A 13,738-nucleotide genomic window follows, 5' to 3' on the forward strand; every position below is an offset into this window, starting at 1 on the left:
ACCCAATCAGAACACAGCCAAGCCCCCACCCAATCAAGTTCCACCCCACTGGCAGTTAAAAGGAGGAAGCAACTGCAATCTCCATTACTCTGAGAAGCACAGAGCTGGAGACAGAAGCCTGAAGATGATGAATGAGACTTCATCGAAACGTTGCCTAGATACTTCAAATCTTACGCGGGAGAAAACCCAACAACCAAAGATCTACATATATATTTATTATATATATATATATTATATATATATGTGTGTGTTTTCTTAAGTTTTCGTGGTATTTACATGTATGGCATTCGGCTTTGCTCAGGTATTTTCCCACGTCATTGTAGTTGTGCTTTTAAAGTTGTAGCAACGTTTCAGCAGAATCTCATCTGCCATCATCAGGCTTCTGTATAGTGTTCGTCCGTGAGTCAGACTTTCACAGCCGTTATGGACGAACACAACACAGAAGCCTGATGATGGCAGATGAGATTCTGCTGAAACGTCGCTACAACTTTAAAAGCACAACTACTATGACGTGGGAAAATACCCAAACAAAGCCGAATGCCATACATATATGTACGTATGTATATATGTAAATGTATATGTATGTATATATGTATGTATGTATGTGTATATGTAAATGTGTGTATGTGTATATGTACATGTGTGTATGTATGTGTACATGTATGTATGTGTATATGTACACGTGTGTATGTATGAAAGCGAGAATGAAAGCGATTTTGGCCAGAGCCCAAAAGCCACAAACAAAAATATTCTTGATTTTTAACGGACTGAACGGAATGGCTTTAGACCCTGGGCAGGGGCTATACATTGTTGGCCTTGCTGTTATTTGGAGCCAGCCTTTGGGTCCTTTATACTGTATATTGAATTTACGGGGTTTTAATCTTCGTTGCGATGCCCAGAATGACTGTGGGGAGATGGGACAGTTACAAGATAGGATGGATGGATGGATGGATAAGAGGGAGTGAGGAAAGGAAGGAAGGAAGGAAGGAAGGAGACGAAGAAGAAGAAGCAAGGAAATGGAAAGAGGGAGGGAAGGAAGGAAGGAGAGAAGAAGCAAGGAAATGAAGGGAAGGGGAGAGGAAGGGAAAGGAAGGAAGGAAAGAAGAAAGGAAATGGAGAGGAAGGAAAATAAGGGGAGGGAAGGAAAGGAAAGGAAAGAAGAAAGGAAATGGAGAGGAAGGGAAGGGGAGAGGAAGGAAAAGGAAGAGAAGGGAAGGAACGAGAGAAGAAGCGAGGAAATGGAGAGGAAGGGAAGGGAGAGGAAGGAAAAGGAAGAGAAGGGAAGGAACGAGAGAAGAAGCGAGAAAATGGAGAGGAAGGGAAGGGGAGAGGAAGGAAAATAAGGGGAGGAAAGGAAAGGAAAGGAAAGAAGTGAGGAAATGGAGAGGAAGGGAAGGGGAGAGGAAGGAAAAGGGAGGGAAGGGAAGGAAGGAGAGAAGGAGCAAGGAAATAGGGGAAGGTGAGAGGGAAGGGAAAGGAAGGAAGGAAAGAAAGAAGAAAGGAAGGAAAGAAGAAGCAAAGAAATTGGGAGAAAGGTAATGGAGATGAAGGGAAGGAGAGGTGGGGAGAGGAGGGAGGGAAGAGAAGGGGACAGGAAAGGAGACGGGAAAGGAGAAGAAAGGAAAGAAGGAGAAAGGAAGGAAGGGAAAGCAAGAAAGAAAACTTTCTTCATTCTGCTCCGTTTTGTCTTTTCTGCCATAAAATTGCGGTGTTCCCTATCCCGCCCCCCTCACCCACCCGACCACAATCCCCCAAACAGCTTCTAATCCAGGCCAGGCCTCCCCTCCCCCCCGCTGAGATGGCTTGGGATGGAAAACCTCCTAATTGGGCATCAGCTCTCCAGGGCCTGATGCGTCCTGACCTGCTCCCCGAAGGAGGCCGGGGAAAAACAAAGCTCAACCCTGTTTCTTCATGGTGTCTCTCGCAGGTTTCCTGGGTTTCGTGGGACTCTACCTGATGTTTGGCTACGGGGCCTCCCTGATCTGCAACCTCATCGGGTTCCTCTACCCAGCTTACGTCTCGTAAGTCTGTCCATCCCCTCCTGGGAGGAGGAGGTGGGGGGCATACCTGTCGCAATGCGTGAGGCATCCCTGCTTCATTGCACGGCTGGGCAGCTGCCCGCCTGGTGGGGGGCTGGCAGCTGGCTCGGTAGTCCCCCTGTGGGGGCCCTTCCGGCAGCCGAATCAGAGGAGGAGGAGGAGGAGGAGGAGGAGGCAGAGTCAGTCTGGAAGTGGCTGATGCCGAAGAAGAGGAACAGCTGGGTTCAGTGCCTGACGCATGGACGTGCAGAAAGCAGAGGAGAGGAGAGCAGTGGAAATCTATGGGCTGGTTCTTGGGATGGAGGAGGCACTGCTGCTAGCGAAGCCCCACCCTGACTCTGGGGATAAAAGGAGAGGAGAGCAGTGGAAATCTATGGGCCGGTCCTTGGGACGGAAGAGCCATGGCTGCTAGCGAAGCCCCACCCTGACTCTGGGGGATAAAAGGAGAGGAGAGCAGTGGAAATCTATGGGCCGGTCCTTGGGACGGAAGAGGCACTGCTGCTAGCAAAGCCCCACCCTGACTCTGGGGGATAAAAGGAGAGGAGAGCAGTGGAAATCTATGGGCCGGTCCTTGGGATGGAAGAGCCATGGCTGCTAGCAAAGCCCCACCCTGACTCTGGGGGATAAAAGGAGAGGAGAGCAGTGGAAATCTATGGGCCGGTCCTTGGGATGGAAGAGCCATGGCTGCTAGCGAAGCCCCACCCTGACTCTGGGGGATAAAAGGAGAGAAGAGCAGTGGAAATCTATGGGCCGGTCCTTGGGATGGAAAAGGCACTGCTGCTAGCGAAGCCCCACCTGACTCTGGGGATAAAAGGAGAGGAGAGCAGTGGAAATCTATGGGCCGGTCCTTGGGATGGAAAAGGCACTGCTGCTAGCGAAGCCCCACCTGACTCTGGGGGATAAAAGGAGAGGAGAGCAGTGGAAATCTATGGGCCGGTCCTTGGGATGGAGGAGGCACTGCTGCTAGCAAAGCCCCACCCTGACTCTGGGGAATAAAAGGAGAGGAGAGCAGTGGAAATCTATGGGCCGGTCCTCGGGACGGAAGAGCCACTGCTGCTAACGAGGCTCCACCCTGACTCTGGGGGATAAAAGGCAGGGGGTGGAGATGGATAGCTCAGGAGGCTCTCTGGAAGCTGAAACGGGGCCCGTTTCTGGACTTCCTGAACTTCCGGGAGGCCCCCCTTTTCCGCCCTTCCCGAGCCCCTGTGCATGCCCTGCGCTTACCTGCATCCAAAACGGGCTGCGTGGGGACTCCGGGGTGGGGCGGGGCGGGGCGGGGCAGGGCCAGGTGTCAGGATTCCGGCAGTTACCCCGTTTTTAAATCATGAGTCTGGAGCCAAACTTCCAAAACTTCCAAAGGATTTATGGGAAGTTAAACATGTCCAGCACTGCCTGGGTGTAGCTGACTCTGAGACACATCATTCCCTGTCACCCTTGACCCTGGTTTTCCCTCCACCCCACCCCCTGGGTGTATCCTAATTCATATCCTCCAATGAGACACCTCCATAGGCCAGAGTCATCAATCAGGCTCTCCAGTTAGAATTTTGTGCGGCAGAAACTTCAGTCGCCTAGTTACTCTCTTTGAAAAACATTTATGGAATGCACTTTTGGTTTTGCAAGCTGGCGCACGACTCTTTCGGATCTCTTTCCCCCTCTCCCTTTCTGTTGGCAGTTCTTAAAAAGACCCTAGAAATATTTTATGAGTTGACACCAGGCGGGAGTGGGATTGGGGGCTTCTCTGAACTGCGCAGAATCTTAGCGAGGGGCTCTCGCGAACCCCTGCGAATCCCCCAGAAACCCACCCCTAATTGCTCCCCGTCTTGGTTTCAGCATCCGTGCCATCGAGAGCCCGGCCAAGGAAGACGATACCACCTGGCTGACCTACTGGGTGGTGTACGGCATGTTCTCCGTGGTGGAGTTCTTCTCCGACACCTTCCTCTACTGGTTCCCCTTCTACTATGCCGGCAAGGTATACGGAGAAGGGAGGGAGGACGAGGCGGGAGGGCGGTCCCCGCCAGATGCGCTCTGGGCATCGATCAGCAGAGACTCCTCGTTCAGGGGTAGTCTATCTGAGGGTGCCAGGTTTGATGGCCAGCGTTGGGCTTCAGGCCTCAATGCAGGTGGAAGATTGGGGGCTCCGGGAGGGAGTTCCCTAGAGATCCCCTTCCTTCCCGGATGGATCCTAACCCCGCCGACCCTCCTCTGCTGCCACCCCCCCTCCCCGCAGTGCTTCTTCCTGCTGTGGTGCATGGCGCCCTTTTCGTGGAACGGCTCGCAGGTGCTCTACCGCAGCTTGATCCGTCCGTGGTTTTTGAAGCACCACCGGACGGTGGACAGCGTCCTCAGCGACCTCACGGGCCGGGCTGCTAGCGTGGCCTCCGCCGCCTCCCGGGAAGGTAAGGTGATCTCAATGTCCTCTGTTGTGGAGAGGGCGGGGGGAGGAGGGGGAGGGGGAGAATCCACGGGCTTGCAGGCGCACTCGCAAAATGGAAGGCAGGATGTTCATGGTGGCCTCCCTGGAGGGAGCGGTCTGGGGGGCTTGGATTCCCACGAGGAAAAGCCGCTTACCTGGATTCCTGAATTCGATCCCCGTTGTGGTCAGCATTTCCTTGGCTTATCCTTACACGTCCTGAGCGTCAGGATTCCAGCAATCGCCCTAATTAAAATCATGATTCTCGAGCCAAACTTCAAAAAACTTCAAAACATTTATTAGAGGCGGCATCCTGGCCCTGCCCTGTATGAAGCCAACTCTGGCCTACGTCATTCACAGTCCCGTGGGGCCCTGTTCCCCCCCCGCCGGGTGTGTCATAAATCAGATTCTCCAACCGAGCAACTTCACGTGGCTGGGTGTCATCAATCATGTTCTCCAACTAAATATATTCGTGGGCAAAAGCTCTGGCAGTTTAGCTACAACCTTTTAAAGAGAAGAGCTGGAATGCGCTTTCGCTTCCAAACTGATGCACCGCTCTTCCAGATTTCCTTCCTTTTCCCCCTCCTTTTTTTACGGCAACTCCTAAAACAGGCGTAGGAATGTTTGATGAGTTGACCCTGAGCAGGTGGGCACACCTGGGGACAAAGGCCAGGGCTGTCTGTCTTCCTGCACACACAACACATACATACACACCTCCTAGAGTATCCTGTGCCCCCCAAAATGGGGCTCAGAGGCATTCTGGGAAATGGACGGAATGTCAGATGGACTGAGAGCGGAGCCGGTTTTCAACTCCGCAATCTTCCCCCTACACTTTGGGATGGTGGTGGGGTGGACACCGTCAAGGCTGCGTGGTCGGGGACATTGATTTTGATTTTTTTTTATTCGTATTTTGGGGTTTTTTTTGCTTTTTTTGAATTTTGCTTTGGATTCTGTCATTGTTTTGGTTTTAGTTTTGATTATTCTGCTTATACATTTTTTTGCTTTTAATTGCCACGCATCTTGTCCGGGGAGGGGTGACTCTCTTTGATCAGGGAAGGGGCATGGAGACTGTTATTTCTCTGCCCAAATTCCCAGTTTTGCCCCCACAGTCATGTTGGCTGCGTTTGGATGACCGTTCTGCCCAAAATCGGCGTGTCCTTCTGAATTTCAGCCCAAGCTGCACCTGCGGTGAACCATTCACTTAACCCCTGCTGCAAAAGTTGAAAAAAAAAAAATTAGGTCAATGACTTTGCCTGACCCATTTTTTACGACCGATGTGAGTTCATGACCATCATGGGCGGGCTCCATGACGGTCATAACTTGAGGACTACCTGCATGCAGGCTTACCCATCAGCCACATAGTTTTTCTGGGTGGGATTTATAGACTGGAACGAGGCTCTTTTAAGATTGTGGGCTCCTTAGTACTCTGGGCTTTGATTGTTTGTTTGTCTGGTGTTAATCCCTGCTTATCTGAGTTTCTCTTTTTTTGTGTGAATTTCTTGGCGGCCTTCCTGCAGATGTTTCATTACCCAACTAGGCAACATCGTCAGTGCTAGTAGGGGGTGTGGGGTTTGTTCTCTGTTTATATAGCAGTGGCTTGTCCTATCAGTGTTGGTGAAGGAATGTATTTTCTTCCCTTGGGGCTTCTTTGATTAGGATATTGCTTGATTGTTTGTCTGGTGTTAATCCCTGTTTATCTAAGTTTCTCTCTTTTTTTGGTGAGTTACTTGGTGGCCTTCCTTCAGATGTTTCATTACCCAACTAGGTGGTAACATCAGTGTGGGGTTTGCTCTCTGTCTTTATACTAATGGCTTCTCCTGTCAATGTTGAGCAGTTTTTCCCTTGATAGTCCCGTGATTAGGGTATTGCTGGATTATTTGTCTGGTGTTAATCCCTGCTTATCTGAATTTCTCGTTCTGTGGATTCCTTGCTGTTCTCTGAGCTTGGTGGTGGTCTTGCCGATCTTTCTTTACCAAACTACCTAATATCATCAGTACTAGGAGGGAGTGGGCTTTGCTCTCTGTTTATCTGCTAGTGGCTTGCTCTGTCAGGGTTGGTGGGAGAATGTGTTTTCCCCCTTGGTAGTTCCTTGATTAAAGTATGGCTTGATGGTTTGTCTTGTATTAAAGTATGGCTTGATGGTTTGTCTTGTATCGTCAAACCAGATGTAAATTTAACATCCGGTTCGTGCAAACCAGCCCAAACCGGATGAATCTCACCTCCTGCCAACAGTTCTCCTAGCCCAGAGATAGCCCTTGCTTCTCTGAGATTCCTTGGTGTTCTTTGAGCTTGGTGGCTTTTGTTGTAGTTTGCCGGCAGCCCGTGCAGGCGGCAGCGGAATTGGACAGTGGGGAAGAACGGGGACCGGACTGGGAGTCTGGGGAGGACTTGGACGAGGGTCCTGCATCCGATGCAGGGATGGTGTTAGGACCATCTGGGAGAGGGATGCTGCCTCCAGCGCCTCCGGAGTCTGGTAGCAGCGAGGCAGAGGAACGAAGGGAGCCTGTTCCCAGTGCGCATGTGCACAGAGCTGCCAGAAGGCGAGAGTAGCTGAGACAAATGAGGCAATTGGGGAATAAGTCTTGGAGGCGACATAATTCCAAGCGTTGAAATAAAAAGAGAATTGTTTGGACTAAGTGTGTGCTTAATGATGGTCTCAGGAAGCCTTGTTCAGAACAGTTTTCTTGCAGACCTTTCATTACCCAACTAGGTTACATCATCAGTGCTACACTCAGTGCCTAACCCCATCTAGTGTTCCAAAGGTCTCTGGAGCCACATCAAATTAAAAAGCGGCTGTCTCTGGGCTAGGAGAACTGTTGGCAGGAGGTGGGATTCACCCGGTTTGGGCTGGTTTGCACGAACCGGATGTTAAATTTACATCTGGTTCGAACGAACCGGTAGTTGAACTTTCCTCGTTTCCAGCGAAGCCATCTTCTTACATTTTCTTCTCGTTGTTTTTCAGGAGTCCTACCACGATCCCTGCAGGCAGAGGACTGAGTGGCGCCCTTTCGCTGATCAACAAAAATAAAGGCTCTCCAAATTGGAGCCGGAAGCTCTACGGCAACTGTGTCCTTTTCCTTGGTCCCTGAGATGATTTCGATCTTAGTAATAAACCCTTCCAATTGTTTGCCCTCAAAACTGCAGATCCCATGCAGAAGCCCATGTCCTCCTTCACTGTTCGGTTCCACTATGACCGTGATAGCAAAGAGCCATTTGTGTGGGCCCGCGAGCCCCAGCCAAACTTACCTTACCTGCACTGCGCATGCGCACGCCTCCCGACTGATTTTCGACCCGTTTGAGGCCTTTTTCGCCCTCCCGGAGGTTCGAGGGAAGCCTCTGCAGCCTTTGGTGGCCGAAAAAACAGGCCCATTTCGTCACTTCCAGTATTTCTGGAAAGAAATATTGTGACAGAACGGGCCTGTTTTTCGGCCTCCAAAGGCTGCCGAGGCTTGCCTTGAGCTTCTGGAAGGTCAAAAATCAGCTGGAAGGCGCACACATGCAGATAAGGGGGTGGGGGTATTGCACGCGCATGTGCAGGGGGGTGGGACGCATTGTATTGCGCACGCGTGTGCTTTCGGCACACCACAACAAAAAGGTTCGCCATCGCTGCCCTATCAATTGAGCTATCAGTGTGATAGCTGTTAGTCTCCAGATGGCCACTGGGTGGCAGCAAACAGGATTTCTTTTCTTAAAAAAATACCTTTGGTGCCATCTGGTGGTCAAGTAGAGATTTGCTGCAAATTCTAACAGCGAAATTCAACACAGGTAAGTTCTCGACTTACGACCACATTAGAGCCTAAAGTTTGCACAGCTAAACAAGACAGTACAGGTAGTCCAAGACAGTTTAATTGTTGAAGTTCCAACAGCAGTCAAACAAGGGACTTATGACCATTTTTCACACTTACGTCCGTTGCAGCATCCCCATGCTCACGTGATCAAAAATTCAGGCATTTGACAAAGCAACTCACATTTATGACGGTTGCAATGTCCTATGGGTCACATGATCCCCTTTTGCAATCTTTTCAGAAGCAAAGTCAACTGTGAAATAACCGGGTGACTTTAATTTAACAGCTGTGGCAATTCCCTTAACGGATGTTGGCAAGAGAAGTTGTAAAATTGGGGCAAAACTCGCTTAAGCAATGTCTACCTTAGCGACATAACTTATGCCCTTGTTAGAGTCGGACTCTGAGGAGAGGAGGAACAGCTGATAGGGAGTGGAGGTGTGGCCCCGGGAGGTTGTGGAGGAGGCTGGGGAAGGGCAGAGGCCGGCTGGGCAGTCAGAGGAAGAACCAGGCCCATCCTCTCTGCATCCTAGGGCACACAGGGAGGAACGGAGAAAGGAACAACTTGGCTTACGAGAGAGGAAGCGGCCATGATCCCCTCATTGGCTGCAGCTGGGAGGAATAGTATATAAGAGAGACGATTACAACATAGCGTTGCCAGAAGCAAAGTGTGTTTTATTTTGGGCTAAGTTATCTTGTTTGGTGTCCTTCCAACAGACTCTGCCTTGTTATCTCCTTGAAGTTGGTAAATACTTGTCCTGGCCAATTTTGGAAATTCCTTCGTTGTAGTTTGTTTTGGTTTTTTTATTTCACCTCTATCTGCTCATTAAGTTCAGACTGTATTGCTTTCTTTCGAAGACTATTTTTGTATAAGTTTTATCTCCAACTGAGAATTATTGAACAACGGGGCCAAGTTGGGGGCATGAAAGGACATTTAGTTACGTTTTGGATTTTGTTACATTTGGGTTACCCTCTGAGTCATCACATAACTCTTGGGCTCAATTTGCGGTCGTACGTCGAGGACTACCCATAGCTCAGTTGAGTTTTGTCCCCTTTTACGATGTTCCTCGCTACAAGTCATTAAGCGAATCGCAGCAGTTAAGTTAGCCACCCGGGTTGTTCAGTGAATCAGGGGCTCTGCTCGTCAGTGCAAACCGTCATAAATACGAGTCAGTTGCCAAGCGGCTAGATTTAGATTACCTGACCACGGGGAGGCTGTAACGGTCATAAGAGTGAAAAATCGTGGAGAGGGACTTTTTTTCCCAGTGCTGTTGTGTAACTTCACATGGTCACTAAAGGAGTTTGGGGTAAGTTCAGGACTATCTGGATAGGAAAAAAAAGCCTGCAAGCTATTTTTCCCACCAGACACACACACATATACACAAAAGGAGACGATATTGTGTTGATTACTTTCCTGAAACATCTACCAAACTTTCCTGGAAACTTAACAGAATAACAGAGTTGGAAGGGACTTTGGAGGTCTTCTAGTCCAGCCCTCTGCTCAGGCAGGAGAATGGCTGTTCAATCTTTTCTTTAAAAAGTGGGGAAGCACCAGGAGACTGGGAGTTCTAGTTCCAATTTAGGTGTAAAAACTGGCTGGGTGACTTTGGCAAATCACTAGGTGACCATGAGTTCAAGTCCCACCTTAGGCATGAAAGCCAATGGGCTGACTTTGGGCCAATCACCGGGAGACTGGGAGTTCTAGTTTCAATTTAGGCATAAAAGCCAGCCTGGAGACTTTGGGCCAACCACCAGGAGACTGGGAGTTCTCATTCCACTTTAGGCATGAAAGTCAGCTGGGTGACTTTGGGCAATCACCGGGAGACTGGGAGTTCTAGTTTCAATTTAGGCATGAAAGCCAGCCTGGGGACTTTGGGTCAATCACCAGGAGACTGGGAGTTCTCATTCCACTTTAGGCATGAAAGTCAACTGGGTGACTTTGGGCAATCACCGGGAGACTGGGAGTTCTAGTTTCAATTTAGGCCTGAAAGCCAGCCTGGGGACTTTGGGTCAATCACCAGGAGACTGGGAGTTCTCGTCCCACTTTAGGTATAATAGCCGATTGGGTGACTTTGGCAAATTACTAGGTGACCATGAGTTCTAGTTCCAATTTAGGCGTAAAAGCCAGCCTGGGGACTTTGGGTCAATCACCAGGAGACTGGGAGTTCTCATTCCACTTTAGGCATGAAAGTCAGCTGGGTGACTTTGGGCAATCACCGGGAGACTGGGAGTTCTAGTTTCAATTTAGGCATGAAAGCCAGCCTGGGGACTTTGGGTCAATCACCAGGAGACTGGGAGTTCTCATTCCACTTTAGGCATGAAAGTCAACTGGGTGACTTTGGGCAATCACCGGGAGACTGGGAGTTCTAGTTTCAATTTAGGCCTGAAAGCCAGCCTGGGGACTTTGGGTCAATCACCAGGAGACTGGGAGTTCTCGTCCCACTTTAGGTATAATAGCCGATTGGGTGACTTTGGCAAATTACTAGGTGACCATGAGTTCTAGTTCCAATTTAGGCGTAAAAGCCAGCCTGGGGACTTTGGGTCAATCACCAGGAGACTGGGAGTTCTCATTCCACTTTAGGCATGAAAGTCAGCTGGGTGACTTTGGGCCATCACCGGGAGACTGGGAGTTCTAGTTTCAATTTAGGCATGAAAGCCAGCCTGGGGACTTTGGGTCAATCACCAGGAGACTGGGAGTTCTCATTCCACCTTAGGCATGAAAGTCAGCTGGATGACTTTGGGCAATCACCGGGAGACTGGGAGTTCTAGTTTCAATTTAGGCATGAAAGCCAGCCTGGGGACTTTGGGTCAATCACCAGGAGACTGGGAGTTCTCGTCCCACTTTAGGCATGAAAGTCAACTGGGTGACTTTGGGCAATCACCGGGAGACTGGGAGTTCTAGTTTCAATTTAGGCCTGAAAGCCAGCCTGGGGACTTTGGGTCAATCACCAGGAGACTGGGAGTTCTCGTCCCACTTTAGGTATAATAGCCGATTGGGTGACTTTGGCAAATTACTAGGTGACCATGAGTTCTAGTTCCAATTTAGGCGTAAAAGCCAGCCTGGGGACTTTGGGTCAATCACCAGGAGACTGGGAGTTCTCATTCCACTTTAGGCATGAAAGTCAACTGGGTGACTTTGGGCAATCACCGGGAGACTGGGAGTTCTAGTTTCAATTTAGGCCTGAAAGCCAGCCTGGGGACTTTGGGTCAATCACCAGGAGACTGGGAGTTCTCGTCCCACTTTAGGTATAATAGCCGATTGGGTGACTTTGGCAAATTACTAGGTGACCATGAGTTCTAGTTCCAATTTAGGCGTAAAAGCCAGCCTGGGGACTTTGGGTCAATCACCAGGAGACTGGGAGTTCTCATTCCACTTTAGGCATGAAAGTCAGCTGGGTGACTTTGGGCAATCACCGGGAGACTGGGAGTTCTAGTTTCAATTTAGGCATGAAAGCCAGCCTGGGGACTTTGGGTCAATCACCAGGAGACTGGGAGTTCTCGTCCCACTTTAGGCATGAAAGTCGGCTGGGTGACTTTGGCAAATTACTAGGTGACCATGAGTTCTAGTTCCAATTTAGGCGTAAAAGCCAACTGGCTAACTTTGAGCCGATCACCAGACTGGGAGTGCTAGTTCCACTTTAGGTATTAAAGCCAGCCTGTTGACATTGGGCCAATCACCAGGAGACTGGGAGTTCTAGTGCCACTTTAGGCATGAAACTTGGCTGGGTGACTTTGGTCTAGTTGCACCCTATTGGGGAAAATAGGAAGGGTTTTGATTTTGGGGGCGGCATGAAAACTAGTTGGCTTCCACCTTTGGGCAGGGGGGGCGGAAGAAAAGTGAGACCCCCCTCCCCTTCCTGCTTTGATCCATGGGACCCTCCACCCATCCTGCCTTCCTGCTCAGCTGAGTTGGATGGAGTCAGCAGCCGTAACTCGCAAACCAGACCGATGAATTCTGATGAATTTAGATTTATTGGCTACCTGGCCGGACTCTTCCCAGTCAACCAGCTTCCAATCAGAGAAGGTCTATTTAACCAGGCCTTTGTTGGGGAGCATTTTGGGCAGGAGGCATTTCACCTTGGCCTGTTGCAAAAAAAAAAGAAAAAAACGCCATACAAGTTTCCAACCAACTGAGAAATTCTGAGGCCGGAGCCTCCGTCTGACGCAGATACCTGCAATCTTTCCCAGGTAAACCAATTTTAGCCCATTATCCAATTCAGGTGGCAGGTGACAAGACCGCTACGGCCCCTGTGGGCTAGGATCCTCCCAGCCAAGCTGATTTTAATTAAATCAATTTCCTTTTAATTGAGCTTGGTTTCCCCTCTCCCTCATTTCTGGACCAGGTTGTGTGGGGTCTCAGTCTTGGTCTCTTTCTCCCTCCCTCTCGCTTCATCTTTCTGTCTCTCTTGGTCTCCCTCTATGTCTTTCTTTCTCCCACTGTTTCTCTCTCTCTCTCTCCCCTCCCCCTCTCTCCCCTCTGTTTCTGTCTCTCTCTGTCTCTCCCTCTGTTTCTGTCTCTCTGTCTCCCACTGTTTCTCTCTCTCCGTCTCTCTTTCTCTCTCCCCCTCTCCCTCTCTCCGTTTCTGTTTCTTTCTGTCTCTCTCTCTGTCTCCCACTGTTTCTCTCTCTCCCCCTCTCCGTTTCTGTCTCTTTCTGTCTGTCTCTCTGTCTCTCCCTCTGTTTCTGTCTCTCTGTCTCCCACTGTTTCTCTCTCTCTCCCTGTCTCTCTTTCTCTCTCCCCCTCTCCGTTTCTGTTTCTTTCTGTCTCTCTCTCTGTCTCCCACTGTTTCTCTCTCTCTCTCTCTCTCTCCCACTTCTCCCTCTGTTTCTGTCTCCTTCTGTCTCTCTGTCTCCCACTGTTTCTCTCTGTCTCTCTTTCTCCCTCTCCCTCTCTCCGTTTCTGTCTCTTTCTGTCTCTCTCTCTCCCTCTGTTTCTCTCTCTCTCTCCCTGTCTCTCTTTCTCTCCCCCCGCCCTTTCTCTGTCCCTCTATGCCTTGCTCCCTCTGTTTCTGTCTCCTTCTGTCTCTCGGTCTCCCTCTTTATCTTTCTCTCTCTCGTCTCTTTCTGCCTTCTCCCTTTCTCTCTCTCTCTCACACACACACGCACGCACGCACTACGGAGCCTGGAACAGGATCGGCTCTTTTCAACCGCGAAGGCCGAAGCCGGTCCAGATCGTGCCTATGAACAGGCGAGGGTGCTAGGGATCTCGGGGTGGGGTGCAGCGTCCAGCCCCCCCAGTCACCCCAGCTCCCCCTTCCCTGGTGGAGGGAGACACCGGGAGGGTCGGCCTCCCCCTCCCTCCCGCCATCTCATTTCAGGATCCGAGCTGGCCGGGGTCGCTCTCCCCCCTGCCCCCCCCCGTACACAGCCGCGATCAAACTTCATTAGTGCCGCTGCTCCGCTTCACTTTGGAAAGCGGGGGAGCGGCAGGAGGAGAAACGAGGGGCGGTGGGCTCCTCGGTTGGGTTCCCGCCACCCTCCCCTCCCTTTCCGGGTCCTCTTTTCAG

General features: G+C 50.4%; 1 protein-coding gene across 1 annotated transcript in view; it reads left to right on the top strand.

Moving 5' to 3' along the window:
• Window positions 1-7,513, top strand: part of LOC113453914 (receptor expression-enhancing protein 6-like) — a 27,249-nt gene extending 19,736 nt beyond the window's left edge. Inside the window, exons 2-5 of the mRNA XM_087922594.1 lie at window positions 1,928-2,021; window positions 3,870-4,008; window positions 4,267-4,435; window positions 7,412-7,513. Of these exons, the coding sequence (XP_087778720.1) occupies window positions 1,928-2,021; window positions 3,870-4,008; window positions 4,267-4,435; window positions 7,412-7,446 (437 nt within the window). The 3' untranslated portion in view covers window positions 7,447-7,513. The remainder of the gene's footprint in view (window positions 1-1,927; window positions 2,022-3,869; window positions 4,009-4,266; window positions 4,436-7,411) is intronic.
• Window positions 7,514-13,738: the final 6,225 nt, after the last annotated feature.

The sequence above is a fragment of the Pseudonaja textilis genome, chromosome 1 (assembly GCF_049901715.1).
Source record: "Pseudonaja textilis isolate UNSWEBS1 chromosome 1, rPseTex1.2, whole genome shotgun sequence".
Lineage (NCBI taxonomy): Eukaryota > Metazoa > Chordata > Lepidosauria > Squamata > Elapidae > Pseudonaja > Pseudonaja textilis.